Raw genomic sequence first — 25,896 nt, forward strand, 5'->3', positions numbered from 1 at the left:
AGTGTGTGGTGAGTGTGGTGAGTGGTGAGTGAGTGGTGAGTGTGTGGTGAGTGTGGTGAGTGTGTGGTGAGTGTGAGTGGTGAGTGTGGTGTGTGTGGTGAGTGGTGAGTGTGTGTGGTGAGTGTGTGTGGTGAGTGTGTGTGGTGAGTGGTGAGTGTGTGGTGAGTGTGTGGTGAGTGGTGAGTGTGTGTGGTGAGTGTGTGTGGTGATGGTGAGTGTGAGTGGTGAGTGTTAGTGGTGTGTGGTGAGTGAGTGTGGTGAGTGAGTGAGTGTGGTGAGTGAGTGTGGTGAGTGAGTGTGGTGAGTGAGTGAGTGTGGTGAGTGAGTGAGTGAGTGTGGTGAGTGGTGAGTGAGTGGTGAGTGTGAGTGGTGAGTGAGAGTGGTGAGTGTGAGTGGTGAGTGTGAGTGGTGAGTGTGGTGAGTGGTGAGTGAGTGGTGAGTGTGTGGTGAGTGTGTGTGGTGAGTGTGTGGTGAGTGTGTGTGGTGAGTGGTGAGTGTGGTGTGTGGTGAGTGTGTGGTGAGTGTGGTGAGTGGTGAGTGTGTGGTGAGTGTGTGTGGTGAGTGTGGTGAGTGAGAGTGGTGAGTGGTGAGTGTGGTGAGTATGTGTGGTGATGGTGAGTGTGGTGAGTGTGTGTGGTGAGTGTGGTGAGTGTGAGTGGTGAGTGTGTGTGGTGAGTGGTGAGTGAGAGTGGTGTGTGGTGAGTGGTGTGTGGTGAGTGTTGAGTGAGTGGTGAGTGGTGAGTGTGAGTGGTGAGTGTGAGTGGTGAGTGTGAGTGGTGAGTGTATGTGGTGAGTGAGTGGTGAGTGTTAGTGGTGAGTGTTAGTGGTGAGTGAGTGGTGAGTGGTGTGTGGTGGGCCTCTCACCAGCCTTGTTCTTTGCGAGTTTTTTGCTGCTAGCAGTGCCAGAGCCGTAGGGGACCGCATCGATCAGCACCGATGCCCCAAACGGCTCGCTGGGGTTCTCTGTGCGGGGACAGGGAGGGATTAGCACGGGGGGTCACGTGGGGGTCACGTGGGGGTCACGGGGGGGTCACGTGGGGGTCACGGGGGGGGGGGGGGGGTGGGTCACAGGGGGTGTCACGGGGGGTCACGTGGGGATCACGTGGGGGTCACGGGGGGGTCACGTGGGGGTCACAGGAGTGTCACGTGGGGGTCACGTGGGGGTCACGTGGGGGTCACAGGGGGGTCACGGGGGGGGGGTCACGGGGGGGGTCATGGGGGTGTCACGGGGGTGTCACGGGGGGGTCCCGGGGGATATGGGGGATATAGGATCACGGGTGATATGGGGGATATAGGATCACGGGAGAGATGAGGGATATGGGGGATATAGGATCACGGGAGATATGGGGAATATAGGATCACGGGAGATATGGGAGATATAGGATCACGGGAGATATGGGGGATATACGATCACGGGAGATATCGGGGATATGGGGGATATAGGATCACAGGAGATATGGGAGATATAAGATCACGGGACATATGGGGGATATAGGATCACGGGAGATATGGGGGATATAGGATCACGGGGGATATGGGTGATATAGGATCACGGGAGATATGGGGGATATAGGATCACAGGAGATATGGGGGATATAGGATCACGGGAGATATTGGAGATATAGGATCACGGGAGATATGGGGGATATAGGATCACGGGAGATATGGGGGATATATGATAACGGGAGATATGGGGGATATGGGGGATATAGGATCACGGGAGATATGGGGGATATGTGGATATAGGATCACGGGAGATACGTGGGATATGGGGGATATAGGATCACGGGAGATATGGGGGATATAGGATCACGGGAGATATGGGGGATATAGGATCACGGGAGATATTGGAGATATAGGATCACGGGAGATATGGGGGATATGGGGGATATAGGATCACGGGAGATATGGGGGATATAGGATCACGGGAGATATGGGGGATATAGGATCACAGGAGATATGGGGGATATGGTGGATATAGGATCACAGGAGATAGTGGGATATGGGGGATATAGGATCACGGGAGATATGGGAGATATAGGATCACGGGAGATATGGGGGATATAGGATCACGGGAGATATGTGGGATATAGGATCACAAGAGATATGGGAGGTATGGGGGATATAGGATCACGGGAGATATGGGGGATATGGGGGATATAGGATCACGGGAGATATGGGGGATATAGGATCACGGGTGATATGGGAGATATAGGATCACGGGAGATATGGGGGATATGGGGGATATAGGATCATGGGGGATATGGGGGATATAGGATCACGGGAGATATGGGGGATATAGGATCACGGGAAATATGGGGGATATGGGGGATATAGGATCACGGGAGATATGGGGGATATAGGATCACAGGAGATATGGGGGATATAGGATCACGGGAGATATGGAGGATATGGGGGATATAGGATCACGGGAGATATGGGGGATATAGGATCACGGGAGATACATGGGATATGGGGGATATAGGATCACGGGAGATATGGGGGATATAGGATCACGGGAGATATGGGGGATATAGTATCACGGGAGATATGGGGGATATAGGATCACGGGAGATATGGGGGATATGTGGGATATAGGATCACGGGAGATATGGGGGATATAGGATCACGGGAGATATGGAGGATATAGGATCACGGGAGATATGGGGGATATGGGAGATATAGGATCACGGGAGATATGGGGGATATGGGGGATATAGGATCACGGGAGATACGTGTGATATGGGGGATATAGGATCACAGGAGATATGGGGGATATAGGATCACGGGAGATATGGGAGATAGAGGATCACGGGAGATATGGGGGATATAGGATCACTGGAGATATGGGGGATATAGGATCACGGGAGATATGGGGGATATAGGATCACGGGAGATATGGGAGATATAGGATCACGGGAGATATGGGGGATATAGGATCACGGGAGATATGGGGGATATGGGGGATATAGGATCACGGGAGATATGGGGGATATAGGATCACGGGAGATATGGGGGATATAGGATCACGGGAGATATGGGGGATATGGGGGATATAGGATCACGGGAGATATGGGAGATAGAGGATCACGGGATATATGGGGGATATAGGATCACAGGAGATATGGGGGATATAGGATCACGGGAGATATGGGGGATATAGGATCACGGGAGATACGTGGGATATGGGGGATATATGATCACGGGAGATATGGGGGATATAGGATCACGGGAGATATGGGGGATATAGGATCATGGGAGATATGGGGAAATAGGATCACGGCAGATATGGGGGATATAGGATCACGGGAGATATGGGGGATATAGGATCACGGGAGATATGGGGGATATAGGATCACGGGAGATATGGGGGATATGGGGGATATAGGATCACGGGAGATACGTGGGATATGGGGGATATAGGATCACGGGAGATATGGGGGATAGAGGATCACGGGAGATATGGGAGATAGAGGATCACGGGAGATATGGGGGATATAGGATCACGGGAGATATGGGGGATTTGGGGGATATAGGATCACAGGAGATATGGGGGATATAGGATCACGGGAGATATGGGAGATATAGGATCACGGGAGATATGGGGGATATAGGATCACGGGAGATATGGGGGATATGGGGGATATAGGACCAAGGGAGATATGGGGGATATAGGATCACAGGAGATATGGGGGATATAGGATCACGGGAGATATGGGGGATATAGGATCACGGGAGATATGGGGGATATAGGATCACGGGAGATATGGGGGATATGGGGGATATAGGATCACGGGAGATATGGGGGATATAGGATCACGGGAGATATGGGGGATATAGGATCACGGGAGATATGGGGGATATAGGATCACGGGAGATATGGGGGATATAGGATCACGGGAGATACGTGGGATATGGGGGATATATGATCACGGGAGATATGGGGGATATAGGATCACGGGAGATATGGGGGATATAGGATCATGGGAGATATGGGGAAATAGGATCACGGCAGATATGGGGGATATAGGATCACGGGAGATATGGGGGATATAGGATCACGGTAGATATGGGGGATATAGGATCACGGGAGATATGGGGGATATAGGATCACGGGAGATACGTGGGATATGGGGGATATAGGATCACGGGAGATATGGGGGATAGAGGATCACGGGAGATATGGCAGATAGAGGATCACGGGAGATATGGGGGATATAGGATCACGGGAGATATGGGGGATTTGGGGGATATAGGATCACGGGAGATATGGGGGATATAGGATCACGGGAGATATGGGAGATATAGGATCACGGGAGATATGGGGGATATAGGATCACGGGAGATATGGGGGATATGGGGGATATAGGACCAAGGGAGATATGGGGGATATAGGATCACGGGAGATATGGGGGATATAGGATCACGGGAGATATGGGAGATATGGGGGATATAGGATCACGGGAGATATGGGGGATATAGGATCACGGGAGATACATGGGATATGGGGGATATAGGATCACGGGAGATATGGGGGATATAGGATCACGGGAGATATGGGAGATAGAGGATCACGGGAGATATGGGGGATATGGGGGATATAGGATCACGGGAGATATGGGGGATATGGGGGATATATGATCACAGGAGATATGGGAGATAGAGGATCACGGGAGATATGGGGGATATAGGATCACGGGGGATATGGGGGATATAGGATCACGGGAGATATGGGGGATATAGGATCACGGGAAATATGGGGGATATGGGGGATATAGGATTACGGGAGATATGGGGGATATAGGATCACAGGAGATATGGGGGATATGGGGGATATAGGATCACGGGAGATATGGGGGATATAGGATCACGGGAGATATGGGGGATATAGGATCACGGGAGATACATGGGATATGGGGGATATAGGATCACGGGAGATATGGGGGATATAGGATCACGGGAGATATGGGGGATATAGTATCACGGGAGATATGGGGGATATAGAATCACGGGAGATATGGGGGATATGTGGGATATAGGATCACGGGAGATATGGGGGATATAGGATCACGGGAGATATGGGGGATATAGGATCACGGGAGATATGGGGGATATAGGATCACGGGGGATATGGGGGATATAGGGTCACGGGAGATACGTGGGATATGGGGGATATAGGATCATGGGAGATATGGGAGATAGAGGATCACGGAGATATGGGGGATTTGGGGGATATAGGATCACAGGAGATATGGGGGATATAGGATCACAGGAGATATGGGGGATATAGGATCACGGGAGATATGTGGGATATGGGGGATATATGATCACGGGAGATATGGGGGATATAGGATCACGGGAGATATGGGGGATATAGGATCACGGGAGATATGGGGGATATAAGATCACAGCAGATATGGGGGATATAGGATCACGGGAGATATGGGGGATATAGGATCACGGGAGATATGGGGGATATAGGATCACGGGAGATATGGGGGATATAGGATCACGGGAGATATGGGGGATATGGGGGATATAGGATCACGGGAGATACGTGGGATATGGGGGATATAGGATCACGGGAGATATGGGGGATAGAGGATCACGGGAGATATGGGAGATAGAGGATCACGGGAGATATGGGGGATATGGGGGATATAGGATCACGGGAGATATGGGGGATATGGGGGATATAGGATCACGGGAGATATGGGGGATATAGGATCACGGGAGATATGGGGGCTATAGGACCAAGGGAGATATGGGGGATATAGGATCACGGGAGATATGGGGGATATAGGATCACGGGAGATATGGGAGATATGGGGGATATAGGATCACGGGAGATATGGGGGATATGGGGGATATAGGATCACGGGAGATATGGGGGATATAGGATCACGGGAGATATGGGAGATAGAGGATCACGGGAGATATGGGGGATATGGGGGAAATAGGATCACGGGAGATATGGGGGATATGGGGGATTTAGGATCACGGGAGATATGGGGGATATAGGATCACGGGAGATATGGGAGATATGGGAGATATAGGATGACGGGAGATATGGGGGATATGGGGGTTATAGGATCACGGGAGATATGGGGGATATGGGGGATATAAGATCACAGGAGATATGGGAGATAGAGGATCACGGGAGATATGGGGGATATAGGATCACGGGAGATATGGAGGATGTGAGGGATATAGGATCACAGGAGATATGGGAGATAGAGGATCACGGGAGATATGGGGGATATGGGGGATATAGGATCACGGGAGATATGGGGGATATGGGGGATTTAGGATCACGGGAGATATGGGGGATATAGGATCACGGGAGATATGGGGGATATGGGAGATATAGGATCACAGGAGATATTGGAGATAGAGGATCACGGGAGATATGGGGGATATGGAGGATATAGGATCATGGGAGATATGGGGGATATGGGGGATATAGGATCACGGGAGATATGGGAGATAGAGGATCACGGGAGATATGGGGGATATGGGGGATATAGGATCACGGGAGAAATGGGGGATACGGGGGATATAGGATCACGGGAGATATGGGGGATATAGGATCATGGGAGATACGTGGGATATGGGGGATATAGGATCTCGGGAGACATGGGGGATAGAGGATCACGGGAGATATGGGGGATATAGGATCACGGGAGATATGGGGGATATAGGATCACGGGAGATATGGGGGATATGGGGGATATAGGATCACGGGAGATATGGGGGATATGGGGGATATAGGATCACAGGAGATACGTGGGATATGGGGGATATAGGATCACGGAAGATATGGGGGATATAAGATCACGGGAGATATGGGAGATAGAGGATCACGGGAGATATGGGGGATATGGGGGATATAGGATCACGGGAGATATGGGGGATATGGGGGATATAGGATCACGGGAGATATGGGGGATATAGGATCACGGGAGATATGGGAGATATAGGCTCACAGGAGATATGGGGGACATAGGATCTCAGGAGATATGGGGGATATGGGGGATATAGGATCACAGGAGATATGGGGGATATAGGATCACGGGAGATATGGGGGATATAGGATCACGGGTGATATGGGAGATATGGGGGATATAGGATCACGGGAGATATGGGGGATATAGGATCACGGGAGATAGGGGAGATATAGGATCACGGGAGATATGGGGGATATGGGGGATATAGGATCACGGGAGATATGGGGGATATGGGGGATATAGGATCACGGGAGATATGGGGGATATGGGGGATATAGGATCACGGGAGATACGTGGGATATGGGGGATATAGGATCACGGGAGATATGGGGGATATAGGATCACGGGAGATATGGGGATATAGGATCACAGGAGATATGGGGGATATAGTATCACGGGAAATATGGGGGATATAGGATCACGGGAGATATGGGAGATATAGGATCACGGGAGATATGGGGGATATGGGGGATATAGGATCACGGGAGATATGGGGGATATAGGATCACGGGAAATATGGGGAATATAGGATCACGGGAGATATGGGGGATATGGGGGATATAGGATCACGGGAGATATGGGGATATGGGGGATATAGGATCACGGGAGATATGGGAGATAGAGGATCACGGGAGATATGGGGGATATAGGATCACGGGAGATATGGGGGATATAGGATCACGGGAAGTACGTGGGATATGGGGGATATAGGATATCGGGAGATATGGGGGATATAGGATCACGGGAGATATGGGGGATATAGGATCACGGGAGATATGGGGGATATAAGATCACGGGAGATATGGGGGATATAGGATCATGAGAGATATGGGGGATATAGGATCACGGGAGATATGGGGGATATGGGGGATATAGGATCACGGGAGATACGTGGGATATGGGGGATATAGGATCACGGGAGATATGGGGGATATAGGATCACGGGAGATATGGGGGATATGGGGGATATAGATCACGGGAGATATGGGGGATATAGGATCACGGGAGACATGGGGGATATAGGATCACGGGAGATATGGGAGATATAGGATCACGGGAGATATGGGGGATATGGGGGATATAGGATCACAGGAGATATGGGGGATATAGGATCACGGGAAATATGGGGGATATAGGCTCACGGGAGATATGGGGGATATGGGGGATATAGGATCACGGGAGATATGGGGGATATGGGGGATATAGGATCACGGGAGATATGGGGGATATAGGATCATGGGAGATACGTGGGATATGGGGGATATAGGATCTCGGGAGACATGGGGGATAGAGGATCACGGGAGATATGGGGGATATAGGATCACGGGAGATATGGGGGATATAGGATCACGGGAGATATGGGGGATATGGGGGATATAGGATCACGGGAGATATGGGGGATATGGGGGATATAGGATCACAGGAGATACGTGGGATATGGGGGATATAGGATCACGGAAGATATGGGGGATATAAGATCACGGGAGATATGGGAGATAGAGGATCACGGGAGATATGGGGGATATGGGGGATATAGGATCACGGGAGATATGGGGGATATGGGGGATATAGGATCACGGGAGATATGGGGGATATAGGATCACGGGAGATATAGGCTCACGGGAGATATGGGGGATATAGGATCTCAGGAGATATGGGGGATATGGGGGATATAGGATCACGGGAGATATGGGGGATATAGGATCACGGGAGATATGGGGGATATAGGATCACGGGTGATATGGGAGATATGGGGGATATAGGATCACGGGAGATATGGGGGATATAGGATCACGGGAGATAGGGGAGATATAGGATCACGGGAGATATGGGGGATATGGGGGATATAGGATCACGGGAGATATGGGGGATATGGGGGATATAGGATCACGGGAGATATGGGAGATAGAGGATCACAGGAGATATGGGGGATATGGGGGATATAGGATCATGGGAGATATGGGAGATATGGGGGATATAGGATCACGGGAGATATGGCAGATAGAGGATCACGGGAGATATGGGGGATATGGGGGATATAGGATCACGGGAGATATGGGGGATAAAGGATCACGGGAGATACGTGGGATATGGGGGATATAGGATCTCGGGAGATATGGGGGATATAGGATCACGGGAGATATGGGGGATATAGGATCACGGGAGATATGGGGGATATAGGATCACGGGAGATATGGGGGATATAGGATCATGAGAGATATGGGGGATATAGGATCACGGGAGATATGGGGGATATGGGGGATATAGGATCACGGGAGATATGGGGGATATGGGGGATATAGGATCACGGGAGATACGTGGGATATGGGGGATATAGGATCACGGGAGATATGGGGGATATAGGATCACGGGAGATATGGGGGATATAGAATCACAGGAGATATGGGGGATATAGTATCACGGGAAATATGGGGGATATAGGATCACGGGAGATATGGGAGATATAGGATCACGGGAGATATGGGGGATATGGGGGATATAGGATCACGGGAGATATGGGGGATATAGGATCACGGGAAATATGGGGGATATAGGATCACGGGAGATATGGGGGATATGGGGGATATAGGATCACGGGAGATATGGGGATATGGGGGTATAGGATCACGGGAGATATGGGAGATAGAGGATCACGGGAGATATGGGGGATATAGGATCACGGGAGATATGGGGGATATAGGATCACGGGAAGTACGTGGGATATGGGGGATATAGGATATCGGGAGATATGGGGGATATAGGATCACGGGAGATATGGGGGATATAGGATCACGGGAGATATGGGGGATATAAGATCACGGGAGATATGGGGGATATAGGATCATGAGAGATATGGGGGATATAGGATCACAGGAGATATGGGGGATATGGGGGATATAGGATCACGGGAGATACATGGGATATGGGGGATATAGGATCACGGGAGATATGGGGGATATAGGATCACGGGAGATATGGGGGATATGGGGGATATAGATCACGGGAGATATGGGGGATATAGGATCACGGGAGATATGGGGGATATAGGATCACGAGAGATATGGGAGATATAGGATCACGGGAGATATGGGGGATATGGGGGATATAGGATCACGGGAGATATGGGGGATATAGGATCACGGGAAATATGGGGGATATAGGATCACGGGAGATATGGGGGATATGGGGGATATAGGATCACGGGAGATATGGGGGATATGGGGGATATAGGATCACGGGAGATATGGGGGATATAGGATCACGGGAGATACGTGGGATATGGGGGATATAGGATCACAGGAGATATGGGGGCTATAGGATCACGGGAGATACGGGGGATATGGGGTCACGGGGGGGTCACGGGGGGTCACGGGGGGGTCACGGGGGGGTCACGTGACTCACCGCACTCGTAGAAGGTGTAGACGGGGCGCACCTTGAGCACGCGCTGCATGTACTCATGGAGGATGCACACGTCCGACTTCCCGTTGGGGTCAATAACGTACTCTAGTTACACACACACACAGTGACACACACACAGTTACACACACACACAGTGACACACACACACAGTTACACACACAGTTACACACAGTTACACACACACAGTTACACACACAGTTACACACACACACAGTTACACACACACAGTTACACACACACACAGTTACACACACAGTTACACACACACACAGTTACACACACACAGTTACACACACACAGTTACACACACAGTTACACGCACAGTGACACACACACACACAGTTACACACACACACACACGCTGCATGTACTCATGGAGGATGCACACGTCCGACTTCCCGTTGGGGTCAATCACGTACTCTAGTTACACACACACAGTGACACACAGTTACACACACACAGTTACACACAGTTACACACACACAGTTACACACACACAGTTACACACACAGTTACACACACACACACACACAGTTACACACACACAGTTACACACACACACAGTTACACACACAGTTACACACACACAGCTACACACACACACACAGTTACACACACACACACAGTTACACACACACACACAGTTACACACACACACAGTTACACACACACAGTTACACACATACAGTTACACACACAGTTACACACAGTTACACACACAGTTACACACACACACAGTTACACACACACACAGTGACACACACACACAGTTACACACACAGTTACACACACACACAGTTACACACACACACACACACAGTTACACACACACACAGTTACACACACAGTTACACACACACACAGTTACACACACACACACACAGTTACACACACACACACAGTTACACACACACAGTTACACACACACACAGTTACACACACACACACAGTTACACACACACACACAGTTACACACACACAGTTACACACACACACACACACACGCGCTGCATATACTCATGGAGGATGCACACGTCCGACTTCCCGTTGGGGTCAATCACGTACTCTAGTTACACACACACACAGTTACACACACACACAGTTACACACACAGTTACACACAGTTACACACACACAGTTACACACACAGTTACACACACACACACAGTTACACACACACAGTTACACACACACACAGTTACACACACAGTTACACACACACAGTTACACACACACACACAGTTACACACACACACACAGTTACACACACACACACAGTTACACACACACACAGTTACACACACACAGTTACACACATACAGTTACACACACACACAGTTACACACACAGTTACACACACACACAGTTACACACACACACACACAGTTACACACACACACAGTTACACACAGTTACACACACAGTTACACACACACACACACGCGCTGCATGTACTCATGGAGGATGCACACGTCCGACTTCCCGTTGGGGTCAATCACGTACTCTAGTTACACACACACAGTTACACACACACAGTTACACACAGTTACACATACACAGTTACACACACACAGTTACACACACACACAGTTACACACACACACAGTTACACACACACACACAGTTACACACACACACAGTTACACACACACACAGTTACACACACACACAGTTACACACACACAGTTACACACACAGTTACACACACAGTGACACACACACACACAGTTACACACACACACACACGCTGCATGTACTCATGCAGGATGCACACGTCCGACTTCCCGTTGGGGTCAATCACGTACTCTAGTTACACACACACAGTTACACACACAGTTACACACAGTTACACACACACAGTTACACACACAGTGACACACACACAGTTACACACACACAGTTACACACACACACACAGTTACACACACAGTTACACACACACAGTTACACACACACACACAGTTACACACACACAGTTACACACACACACACAGTTACACACACAGTTACACACACACACACAGTTATACACACACAGTTACACACACAGTGACACACACAGTTACACACACAGTGACACACACAGTTACACACACAACAACACAACAACAACAACAACAACCGCCATTCGCCACTAAGTGGCGGTGACGTCACCACGACGCTTGTGCCAGGCTATGTGCACCCTGAGGCCACGTGAAGTGTCGAACGCCCGCTGGCAGGAGGTCACGGGGCAGACCCAGGTGCCACGGGTCGACTGACTGAGATGACTGGCTGATGCACCACCTGTGCCCCCTACTGTGCCAACCTGCTGTGCTTTAGCCACCCGGCGCTCCGCTCGCTGTTGTGAGCGTCGCTCCTCCGCCCTCCGTTGTTGTTGGAGGGCGACTGCCTCCAACTGCCCAGTAGCATCCTTCACGAGCCTCCTCCACAGAGGCCGATCTTGACACCGCTGGTACCAGTCATCGGCAAGTCCACTCAGCTCCACGTCCTCCTGTACCACATCACTCCATCTCTTCTCTAGCCCGTGCCGCGCCCGCTTAGCCCCCTCAATCCGGCCAACAAAAGCTGTTTCGGCATGCGGTGGCTGGGCATGCGGGCTACATGACCCAGCCATCGCAGCCTTGCCTGCCGGAGGAGCTCACCGATGGGACCCTGCCCAGATCTTTCAAGGATTTGTGAGCTCCTCACACAATCCAGTCTGGTTAAACCCAGGATGGATCGTAGGCAGGTCAGCCTAAATGTTTCTAACCGGCGAAGATGTTCCATTAGGGGGGTCCACGTTTCGCAAGCGTAGAGAAGGGAGGGAATGACCGTGGCCGAGAAGACCTGAAGCTTAGTGCGGAGCGACAGACCAGGTAGCTTCCACACAGCGTTACGCAACCGATGAAAAGATATTGCCGCTCGACTGATTCGGAGTGAGACCTCTGCTGTTAAACTGGAGCCAGTCATAAGCACACTGCCCAGGTATGGGAAACTCTCCACTCTCTCCACAACTGCCCCATCACCGATTGGGAGTTGTGGGGGTGGAGTGTCCGATGGTACAAAATACCCAGGCAGGTGCTTAGTTTTGGTGGGGCTGATGGTAAGGCCCCACCTCTTAGTGGCACGCTCCAGTCTCAGCAGCAGCGTCTCCAACTCCTCCTCTGACTGAGCAGCTATTACCAAGTCATCAGCATACATAACGTGGTTGAGCAATAGGGAGCCATCCCTTGACCGCACCCGGGCATCGATTAGCCTCCCATTATATCTGTACCATATGGAGATTCCCCCGGTACAGCTATTGAAGGCTTCACGAACTACGTGGTCAAAATAGATGTTAAATAATGTGGGAGCCAGAGGACATCCCTGTCGCACCCCAAGGTGTACAGGGAATGGCTCTGACTCCCGGCCACGTAGTTTTACCCGGGCCCGCTCACCATCATGAAGGTCCTTAATGATCGTGAGCAGAGGGTCAGGTACTCCAAAAGCACGAAGAACGACCCAGAGCCCAGGCCTACTGATGGTATCATAGGCCTTGACCAGGTCAATAAAGCAGAGATGTAGGTCTTGTTGGAATTCCCTACACCTCTGCTGTAGCAGACGGACAGAAAATATGGCATCTGTGCAGGACCGCCCTTTCCTGAAACCGCATTGGGGCTCCGCAAGCCTCTCCTCAGCGTGCCTGGCAAGGCGATGCTGAATAATCCTTGCCAGGACCTTTCCCGGCACACTGAGGAGTGAGATGCCCCTGTAGTTGTTACAGTCTGTGCGGTCCCCCTTCTTAAAAAGGGGGACCACCAGGGCATCCTTCCAATCCTGCGGAACCCGTCCAGTGGTCCAGACTGTTGTTATGATGTCATATAGGGCAGTCTGTGCACAAACGCCACCCTCCCTCAGCATTTCGCTTGGGAGATCATCTCTGCCCGCTGCCTTTCCTGGTCTCAGACTCCGTATCGCCTTCAATACTTCCTCAGCAGATGGCACCTCAGCCAGCCACTCACAGGGGGTGACTTCATCCAATATTTGAGGCACCGCAGCCTCAGCAGGGTCATCCTCACTTTGTGCCACGATGGTTTCCTGGCTGTGGGATTTTCCCTCCCCCAGGACCTCACAGAAATGCTCAGCAAATCTGCGAACCTGTTCCTGGGGGTCGGAAATTGGATCACCGTTTTTTCCCCTAATGATGGTAATAGGTGTGGCGCTGCAGGTTACTTTTTTGATGGAGTTAAATAGCGATTTGTGATCACGGGCCACTGAGGCAGACTCCATCTCCTCAGCAACCCGCGACCACCACCCATCCTTGCAGCGCCTCACGGCTCTCCGAACCTCCGAGCGAAGGCTGCGGTAAGCCTCCTCATTCTCTGACGTGGGATTCTGTAGCCGATGACAGTGGGCCTGTCGCTTTTTCTCAACCATCCTGAACAACTCCTCTGTCATCCAGGGTGTCTGGGGAGGTCTGGACCGCGTACCCAAAGCAGCCATTGCAGCTGCATGAGTCACAGTCCTAAACCTCGCCCATTTACCCTCGACATCAGGAGGAGTCGGGGACGATGCCAATCCCAGCCGCAAGCGATGATGAAATTCTCGCTTGCAACTTTCATCAGATAACTGAGACCAGGCCACTTTAGGTTGGAATGGGGTCCTGGGTGTACACCCACCACCGGAGTGGAAGAATGGCAGGCGCATCTTACAGATGACTAGTCGATGGTCAGAGGGCAGATCAGCTCCACGGTAGGTCCTGGTGTCAAGGACATGGGCTCGCATTCGCTGGTCCGTCACTATGTAGTCCAGCAGATGTTCTTGCTTGGACCCGGCATGCATCCATGATGTTGTGTGGATGCGCCGATGCCGGAACAGCGTGTTGGTAATTACAAGCCCATGGGCTCTGGACGGGTGCGAGGGGCTGGTAACCCCTCCACCTTCAATTAATTACCACAAAACCACGAATTAAAGTGAAATATGTAACAACTAAGCTTGTGCCGGAGGCCCCGGGGGGCCAGGCGTCTATGACGTCTCCTGGCCAAACCCCAATTGGCGGAGCCAGGAGATTGAATACCTACCCTCGGGGCTACTCCAGAAACAACGAAAAGCCACTACGGGTGGCCACGTGGAATGTTCGAACGCTCACTGCAGAGTTACACACACACACACAGTTACACACACAGTGACACACACAGTTACACACACAGTGACACACACAGTTACACACACACAGTTACACACACACACAGTTACACACACACACAGTTACACACACACACACAGTTACACACACACAGTTACACACAGTTACACACACACACAGTTACACACAGTTACACACACACACAGTTACACACACACACAGTGACACACACACACACAGTTACACACACACACACAGTTACACACACACACAGTTACACACACACACACAGTTACACACACACAGTTACACACACACACACAGTTACACACACACACACACAGTTACACACACAGTTACACACACACACACAGTTACACACACACAGTTACACACACACACAGTTACACACACACACACACACAGTTACACACACACACAGTTACACACACACACAGTTACACACACACACACAGTTACACACACAGTTACACACAGTGACACACACACAGTTACACACAGTTACACACACACACAGTTACACACACACACAGTTACACACAGTTACACACACACACAGTTACACACACACACAGTTACACACACAGTTACACACACACACACAGTTACACACAACAACAACCGCCATTCGCCACTAAGTGGCGGTGACGTCACCACGACGCTTGTGCCAGGCTATGTGCACCCTGAGGCCACGTGAAGTGTCGAACGCCCGCTGGCAGGAGGTCACGTGGCAGACCCAGGTGCCACGGGTCGACTGACTGAGATGACTGGCTGATGCACCACCTGTGCCCCCTACTGTGCCAACCTGCTGTGCTTTAGCCACCCGGCGCTCCGCTCGTTGTTCTGAGCGTCGCTCCTCCGCCCTCCGTTGTTGTTGGAGGGCGACTACCTCCAACTGCCCAGTAGCATCCTTCACGAGCCTCCTCCACAGAGGCCGATCTTGACACCGCTCGTACCAGTCATCGGCAAGTCCACTCAGCTCCACGTCCTCCCGTACCACATCACTCCATCTCTTCTCTAGCCCGTGCCGCGCCCGCTTAGCCCCCTCAATCCGGCCGAACAAAAGCTGTTTCGGCATGCGGTGGCTGGGCATGCGGGCTACATGACCCAGCCATCGCAGCCTTGCCCGCCGGAGGAGCTCACCGATGGGACCTTGCCCAGATCTTTCAAGGATTTGTGAGATCCTCACACAATCCAGTCTGGTTAAACCCAGGATGGATCGTAGGCAGGCCAGCCTAAATGTTTCTAACTGGCGAAGATGTTCCATTAGGGGGGTCCACGTTTCGCAAGCGTAGAGAAGGGAGGGAATGACCGTGGCCGAGAAGACCTGAAGCTTAGTGCGGAGCGACAGACCAGGTAGCTTCCACACAGCGTTACGCAACCGATGAAAAGATATTGCCACTCGACTGATTCGGAGTGAGACCTCTGCTGTTAAACTGGAGCCAGGCATAAGCACACTGCCCAGGTATGGGAAACTCTCCACTCTATCCACAACTGCCCCATCACCGATTGGGAGTTGTGGGGGTGAAGTGTCCGATGGTACAAAATACCCAGGCAGGTGCTTAGTTTTGATGGGGCTGATGGTAAGGCCCCACCTCTTAGTGGCACACTCCAGTCTCAGCAGCAGCGTCTCCAACTCCTCCTCTGACTGAGCAGCTATTACCAAATCATCAGCATACATAACGTGGTTGAGCAATAGGGAGCCATCCCTTGACCGCACCCGGGCATCGATTAGCCTCCCATTATATCTGAACCATATGGAGATTCCCCCCGGTACAGCTATTGAAGGCTTCACGAACTACGTGGTCAAAATAGATGTTAAATAATGTGGGAGCCAGAGGACATCCCTGTCGCACCCCAAGGTGTACAGGGAATGGCTCTGACTCCCGGCCAAGTAGTTTTACCCAGGCCCGCTCACCATCATGAAGGTCCTTAATGATCGTGAGCAGAGGGTCAGGTACTCCAAAAGCACGAAGAACGACCCAGAGCCCAGGCCTACGGATGGTATCATAGGCCTTGACCAGGTCAATAAAGCAGAGATGTAGGTCTTGCTGGAATTCCCTACACCTCTGCTGTAGCAGACGGACAGAAAATATCGCATCTGTGCAGGACCGCCCTTTCCTGAAACCGCATTGGGGCTCCGCAAGCCTCTCCTCAGCGTGCCTGGCAAGGCGATGCTGAATAATCCTTGCCAGGACCTTTCCCGGCACACTGAGGAGTGAGATGCCCCTGTAGTTGTTACAGTCTGTGCGGTCCCCCTTCTTAAAAAGGGGGACCACCAGGGCATCCTTCCAATCCTGCGGAACCCGTCCAGTGGTCCAGACTGTTGTTATGATGTCATATAGGGCAGTCTGTGCACAAACACCACCCTCCCTCAGCATTTCGCTTGGGAGATCATCTCTGCCCGCTGCCTTTCCTGGTCTCAGACTCCGGATCGCTTTCAGTACTTCCTCAACAGATGGCACCTCAGCCAGCCACTCACAGGGGGTGACTTCTTCCAATATTTGAGGCACTGCAGCCTCAGCAGGGTCATCCTCACTTTGTGCCACGATGTTTTCCTGGCTGAGGGATTTTCCCTCCCACAGGACCTCACAGAAATGCTCAGCAAATCTGCAAACCTGTTCCTGGGGGTCGGAGATTGGATCACTGTTTTTTCCCCTAATGATGGTAATAGGTGTGGCGCTGCAGGTTACTTTTTTGATGGCGATAAATAGAGATTTGTGATCACGGGCCACTGAGGCAGACTCCATCTCCTCAGCAACCCGCGACCACCACCCATCCTTGCAGCGCCTCACGGCTCTCCGAAGCGAAGGCTGCGGTAAGCCTCCTCATTCTCTGACGTGGGATTCTGTAGCCGATGACAGTGGGCCTGTCGCTTATTCTCAACCATCCTGAACACCTCCTCTGTCAGCCAGGGTCTCTGGGGAGGTCTGGACCGCGTACCCAAAGCAGCCATTGCAGCTGCATGAGTAACAATCCTAAACCTCGCCCATTTACCCTCGACATCAGGAGGAGTCGGGGACGATGCCAATCCCAGCCGCAAGCGATGATGAAATTCTCGCTTGCAACTTTCATCAGATAACTGAGACCAGGCCACTTTAGGTTGGAATGGGGTCCTGGGTGTACACCCACCACCGGAGTGGAAGAATGGCAGGCGCATCTTACAGATGACTAGTCGATGGTCAGAGGGCAGATCAGCTCCACGGTAGGTCTTGATGTAAAGGACATGGGCTCGCATTCGCTGGTCCGTCACTATGTAGTCCAGCAGATGTTCTTGCCTGGACCCGGCATGCATCCATGATGTTGTGTGGATGCACCGATGCCGGAACAGCGTGTTGGTAATTACAAGCCCATGGGCTGCACAAAAATCTAGCAGCCTCCTACCGTTGTTATTGAGCTGATCTGGCCCATGCCCTCCAATCACTCCAGACCACGTGCCAGTATCATGACCAACTCGGGCATTGAAGTCACCCAACATGATGACTCTATCCCGAGGGGCCACTTTAGCCAGCACCTGTGACAGGAGGTCATAAAAGGCATCTGACTCATCGGCTTTGCCTGCATCCCTCCACGGATGTTCATCTTCGGTGGGGGCATAAGTAACCACGACCACCATTCCTCGCCTCCGATTGATGGGAAGGCGAGCCCAAAGTAGCCTGGGGCTTACAGCTTCCCACACCTCACCGCCACGCTCCCACGCCCCCTTCATTCTTTTGTTCAAAAGAAGACCCACACCCTGTTGTTTGGCAGTCTGCTGCCCCGAGTAGAGGACTGTCCACCCCTCATGGTGGCAGGAGCCAGAGCTGGTCCACCGGACCTCCTGAATGCCGCATAGATCCAGGCGGTACCGGTCCAGCTCCCGACAGAGAAGTGGCAGCCTCTCCTCTGCAGTGAGCGTTCGAACATTCCACGTGGCCACCCGTAGTGGCTTTTCGTTGTTTCTGGAGTAGCCCCGAGGGTAGGTATTCAATCTCCTGGCTCCGCCAATTGGGGTTTGGCCAGGAGACGTCATAGACGCCTGGCCCCCCGGGTTAAACACACAGTTACACACACACAGTTACACACACACAGTGACACACACTCACAGTTACACACACACAGTTACACACACACACAGTTACACACACACACAGTTACACACACACAGTGACACACACACACAGTTACACACACACAGTTACACACAGTTACACACATACAGTTACACACATACACACAGTTACACACACACACAGTTACACACACACACAGTTACACACACACAGTTACACACACACAGTTACACACACATACAGTTACGCACACACAGTTACACACACACAGTTACACACACACAGTTACACACACACACACTGTTACACACACAGCTACACACACACAGTTACACACATACTGTTACACACACAGCTACACACATACACACACAATTACACACACACACAGTTGCGCACACACACAGTTACACACACAATTACACACACACACAGTTACACACACACAATTACACACACACACGCACAATTAAACACACACACAATTATACACACGGGTACACACACACACAAGGGAAGACAATTACACACAATTACACACAAACACACAGTCTACACACATACACACACACAGGTACACACGTCTGAGTGAGTGAGTGAGTGTCTGAGTGAGTGAGTGGGTGAGTGAGAGAAGGAGTGAGTGGGTGGGTGAATGAGTGAGTGAGTGGGTGAGTGAGTGGGTGAGTGAGTGAGTGAGCGAGTGAGTGAGTGGGTGGGTGAGTGAGTGAGTGAGTTGGTGAGTGAGTGAGTGGAGTGAGTTGGTGAGTGAGTGGTGAGTGAGCGAGTGAGTGAGTTGGTGAGTGAGTGGTGAGTGAGTGAGTTTGTGAGCGAGCGAGTGAGTGGTGAGTGGAGAGTGAGCGAAAGAGCGAGAGAGTGGGTGAGTGAGTGTGTGAGTGAGTGAGCGAGTGAGTGGGTGAGTGAGCGAGCGAACGAGTGAGTGGTGAGTGAGTAAGTGAGTGAGTGGTGAGTGTCTGAGTGAGCGAGTGAGTGGTGAGTGAGCGAGTGAGCGAGTGAGTGGGTGGTTGGGTGAGTGGGTGAGTGAGTGAGTGGGTGAGTGAGTGGGTGAATGAGTGAGCGAGTGAGTTGGTGAGTGAGTGAGTGAGCGAGCGAGTGAGTGGTGAGTTGGTGAGCGAGTTGGTGAGCGAGTTGGTGAGCGAGTTGGTGAGTTGGTGAGCGGGCGAGCTGCTCACCACGCTTGCTGGCGCTGGGTGAGGAGCACAGGGACAGCGTGATGAGTCTCTTGGTGAGTGAGCGAGTTGGTGAGCGAGTGAGTTGGTGAGTGAGTTGGTGAGCGAGTTGGTGAGCGAGTGAGTGGTGAGTTGGTGAGTTGGTGAGCGGGCGAGCTGCTCACCACGCTTGCTGGCGCTGGGTGAGGAGCACAGGGACAGCGTGATGAGTCTCTGGGTGAGTGAGTGAGTTGGTGAGTGAGTGAGTGAGCGAGCGAGTGAGTGAGCGGGCGAATGAGTGGTGAGTTGGTGAGCGAGTTGGTGAGCGAGCGAGCTGCTCACCACGCTTGCTGGCGCTGGGTGAGGAGCACAGGGATAGCGTGATGAGTCTCTGGGTGAGTGAATGAGTTGGTGAGTGAGTGAGTGAGCGAGCGAGTGAGTGAGTGAGCGGGCGAATGAGTGGTGAGTTGGTGAGCGAGTTGGTGAGCGGGCGAGCTGCTCACCATGCTTGCTGGCGCTGGGTGAGGAGCACAGGGACAGCGTGATGAGTCTCTGGGTGAGTGAGTGAGTGAGTGGCGAGCGAGTGAGTGGCGAGCGAGTGAGTGAGTTGGTGAGTGAGCGAGCGAGTGAGTGGTGAGTTGGTGAGCGAGTGAGTGGTGAGTTGGTGAGCGAGTTGGTGAGTGAGTGAGTAAGTGAGTAGGTGAGTGAGTGAGTGAGTTGGTGAGTGAGTGAGTGAGCGAGCGAGCGAGTGAATGGCGAGCGAGCGAGTGAGTTGGTGAGCGAGTGAGTTGGTGAGCGAGTTGGTGAGCGGGCGAGCTGCTCACCACGCTTGCTGGCGCTGGGTGAGGAGCACAGGGACAGCGTGATGAGTCTCTGGGTGAGTGAGCGAGTTGGTGAGTGAGTGAGTGAGCGAGCGAGTGAGTGAGTGAGCGAGCGAGTGAGTGGCGAGCGAGTGAGTGAGTTGGTGAGTGAGCGAGCGAGTGAGCGGGCGAGTGAGTGGTGAGTGAGTGAGTTGGTGAGTGAGTGAGTGAGCGAGTGAGTGAGTGAGCAGCGAGCGAGCGAGTGAGTGAGTGGTGAGTTGGTGAGTGAGTTGGTGAGCGAGTGAGTGGTGAGTTGGTGAGCGAGTTGGTGAGCGGGCGAGCTGCTCACCACGCTTGCTGGCGCTGGGTGAGGAGCACAGGGACAGCGTGATGAGTCTCTGGGTGAGTGAGTGAGTTGGTGAGTGAGTGAGTGAGCGAGCGAGTGAGCGAGTTGGCGAGCGAGTGAGTGGCGAGCGAGTGAGTGAGTTGGTGAGCGAGTGAGTGGTGAGTTGGTGAGTTGGTGAACGAGTTGGTGAGTTGGTGAGCGAGCGAGCTGCTCACCACGCTTGCTGGCGCTGGGTGAGGAGCACAGGGACAGCGTGATGAGTCTCTGGGTGAGTGAGCGAGTTGGTGAGTGAGTGAGCGAGCGAGCGAGTGAGTGAGCGAGCGAGTGAGTGGCGAGCGAGCGAGTGAGTGGTGAGTTGGTGAGTTGGTGAGCGGGCGAGCTGCTCACCACGCTTGCTGGCGCTGGGTGAGGAGCACAGGGACAGCGTGATGAGTCTCTGGGTGAGTGAGCGAGTTGGTGAGTGAGTGAGCGAGCGAGCGAGTGAGTGAGCGAGCGAGTGAATGGCGAGCGAGCGAGTGAGTTGGTGAGTTGGTGAGCGGGCGAGCTGCTCACCACGCTTGCTGGCGCTGGGTGAGGAGCACAGGGACAGCGTGATGAGTCTCTGGGTGAGTGAGCGAGTTGGTGAGTGAGTGAGCGAGCGAGCGAGCGAGCGAGTGAGTGAGCGAGCGAGTGAGTGGCGAGCGAGCGAGTGAGTTGGTGAGTTAGTGAGCGGGTGAGCTGCTCACCACGCTTGCTGGCGCTGGGTGAGGAGCACAGGGACAGCGTGATGAGTCTCTGGGTGAGTGAGCGAGTTGGTGAGTGAGTGAGCGAGCGAGCGAGTGAGTGGTGAGTTGGTGAGCGAGTGAGTGGTGAGTTGGTGAGTTGGTGAACGAGTTGGTGAGTTGGTGAGCGAGCGAGCTGCTCACCACGCTTGCTGGCGCTGGGTGAGGAGCACAGGGACAGCGTGATGAGTCTCTGGGTGAGTGAGCGAGTTGGTGAGTGAGTGAGCGAGCGAGCGAGTGAGTGAGCGAGCGAGTGAGTGGCGAGCGAGCGAGTGAGTGGTGAGTTGGTGAGCGAGTGAGTGGTGAGTTGGTGAGTTGGTGAGCGGGCGAGCTGCTCACCACGCTTGCTGGCACTGGGTGAGGAGCACAGGGACAGCGTGATGAGTCTCTGGGTGAGTGAGTGAGTGAGTGGCGAGCGAGTGAGCGAGCGAGTGAGTGGCGAGCGAGCGAGTTGGTGAGCGAGTGAGTGGTGAGTTGGTGAGTTGGTGAGCGAGTTGGTGAGCGGGCGAGCTGCTCACCACGCTTGCTGGCGCTGGGTGAGGAGCACAGGGACAGCGTGATGAGTCTCTGGGTGAGTGAGCGAGTTGGCGAGCGAGTGAGTGGCGAGCGAGTGAGTGAGTTGGTGAGCGAGTGAGTGGTGAGTTGGTGAGTTGGTGAACGAGTTGGTGAGTTGGTGAGCGAGCGAGCTGCTCACCACGCTTGCTGGCGCTGGGTGAGGAGCTCAGGGACAGCGTGATGAGTCTCTGGGTGAGTGAGTGAGTTGGTGAGTGAGTGAGTGAGCGAGCGAGTGAGTGAGCGGGCGAATGAGTGGTGAGTTGGTGAGCGAGTTGGTGAGCGGGCGAGCTGCTCACCACGCTTGCTGGCGCTGGGTGAGGAGCACAGGGACAGCGTGATGAGTCTCTGGGTGAGTGAGTGAGTTGGTGAGTGAGTGAGTGAGCGAGCGAGTGAGTGAGTTGGTGAGCGAGTGAGTGGTGAGTGAGTTGGTGAGTTGGTGAGCGGGCGAGCTGCTCACCACGCTTGCTGGCGCTGGGTGAGGAGCACAGGGACAGCGTGATGAGTCTCTGGGTGAGTGAGCGAGTTGGTGAGTGAGTGAGTGAGTGGTGAGTTGGTGAGCGAGTTGGTGAGCGGGCGAGCTGCTCACCACGCTTGCTGGCGCTGGGTGAGGAGCACAGGGACAGCGTGATGAGTCTCTGGGTGAGTGAGTGAGTTGGTGAGTGAGTGAGTGAGTGGTGAGTTGGTGAGTTGGTGAGCGGGCGAGCTGCTCACCACGCTTGCTGGCGCTGGGTGAGGAGCACAGGGACAGCGTGATGAGTCTCTGGGTGAGTGAGTGAGTTGGTGAGTGAGTGAGTGAGTGGTGAGTTGGTGAGTTGGTGAGCGGGCGAGCTGCTCACCACGCTTGCTGGCGCTGGGTGAGGAGCACAGGGACAGCGTGATGAGTCTCTGGGTGAGTGAGTGAGTTGGTGAGTGAGTGAGTGAGTGGTGAGTTGGTGAGTTGGTGAGCGGGCGAGCTGCTCACCACGCTTGCTGGCGCTGGGTGAGGAGCACAGGGACAGCGTGATGAGTCTCTGCGTCGAGGGCAGCACCGGCCTTTCGGCCTCGCTCTGGACTCGCCGTGCATCACGGTGGAACTGCCGGCGCTCCGCCCACGTGCGGAACTTCTTCACCGTCACCTGAGACACGCGGAGACACGATGAGACACACGGAGACACAGAGACACGCAGAGACACGGTGAGACACAGAGACACACAGAGACACACAGAGACACGGTGAGACACACAGAGACACACAGAGACACGGTGACACGGTGAGACACAGAGACACGGTGAGACACACAGAGACACGGTGAGACACACAGAGACACGCGGAGACACAGAGACACGCAGAGACACGGTGAGACACACAGAGACACGGTGAGACACACAGAGACACGGTGAGACACACAGAGACACGCGGAGACACAGAGACACGCAGAGACACGGTGAGACACACAGAGACACGGTGAGACACGCGGAGACACGGTGAGACACGCGGAGACACGGTGAGACACGCGGAGACACGGTGAGACACACAGAGACACGGTGAGACACGCGGAGACACGCGGAGACACACGGAGACACGGTGAGACACACAGAGACACACAGAGACACACAGAGACACGGTGAGACACGGTGAGACACACAGAGACACGGTGAGACACAGAGACACGGTGAGACACACAGAGACACACAGAGACACGGTGAGACACAGAGACACAGAGACACGGTGAGACACACAGAGACACACAGAGACACAGAGACACGGTGAGACACACAGAGACACACAGAGACACGGTGAGACACACAGAGACACGGTGAGACACACAGAGACACACAGAGACACGGTGAGACACACAGAGACACGGTGAGACACACAGAGACACGGTGAGACACACAGAGACACGCGGAGACACAGAGACACGCAGAGACACGGTGAGACACACAGAGACACACAGAGACACGGTGAGACACACAGAGACACAGAGACACACAGAGACACGGTGAGACACACAGAGACACAGAGACACGCAGAGACACGGTGAGACACACAGAGACACAGAGACACGCAGAGACACGGTGAGACACACGGAGACACGGTGAGACACGGTGAGACACACAGAGACACAGAGACACACAGAGACACGGTGAGACACACAGAGACACACAGAGACACACAGAGACACAGAGACACGGTGAGACACGGTGAGACACACAGAGACACGGTGAGACACGGTGAGACACACAGAGACACAGAGACACGCAGAGACACGGTGAGACACACAGAGACACAGAGACACGCAGAGACACGGTGAGACACACGGAGACACGGTGAGACACGGTGAGACACACAGAGACACAGAGACACACAGAGACACGGTGAGACACACAGAGACACACAGAGACACAGAGACACACAGAGACACGGTGAGACACAGAGACACAGAGACACGGTGAGACACACAGAGACACAGAGACACACAGAAACACGGTGAGACACACAGAGACACACAGAGACACAGAGACACAGAGACACACAGAGACACGGTGAGACACACAGAGACACACAGAGACACAGAGACACACAGAGACACACAGAGACACACAGAGACACGGTGAGACACACAGAGACACACAGAGACACACAGAGACACGGTGAGACACACAGAGACACACAGAGACACAG

General features: G+C 53.0%; 1 protein-coding gene across 1 annotated transcript in view; it reads right to left on the minus strand.

The window, feature by feature from the left end:
• Nucleotides 1–805: 805 nt before the first annotated feature.
• LOC142908248 (uncharacterized) overlaps nt 806–25,896 on the minus strand; it is a 128,077-nt gene continuing 102,986 nt past the window's right edge. Inside the window, exons 7-9 of the mRNA XM_076058640.1 lie at nt 24,194–24,347; nt 10,410–10,511; nt 806–963 (exon numbers count right to left, since the gene is read on the minus strand). Of these exons, the coding sequence (XP_075914755.1) occupies nt 821–963; nt 10,410–10,511; nt 24,194–24,347 (399 nt within the window). The 3' untranslated portion in view covers nt 806–820. The remainder of the gene's footprint in view (nt 964–10,409; nt 10,512–24,193; nt 24,348–25,896) is intronic.

Source organism: Petromyzon marinus (genome assembly GCF_048934315.1).
Source record: "Petromyzon marinus isolate PM22_M1 ecotype Great Lakes invasive population chromosome 77 unlocalized genomic scaffold, UKy_Petmar_22M1.pri1.0 chr77_unloc.4, whole genome shotgun sequence".
NCBI classification, from domain to species: Eukaryota; Metazoa; Chordata; class Hyperoartia; order Petromyzontiformes; family Petromyzontidae; genus Petromyzon; species Petromyzon marinus.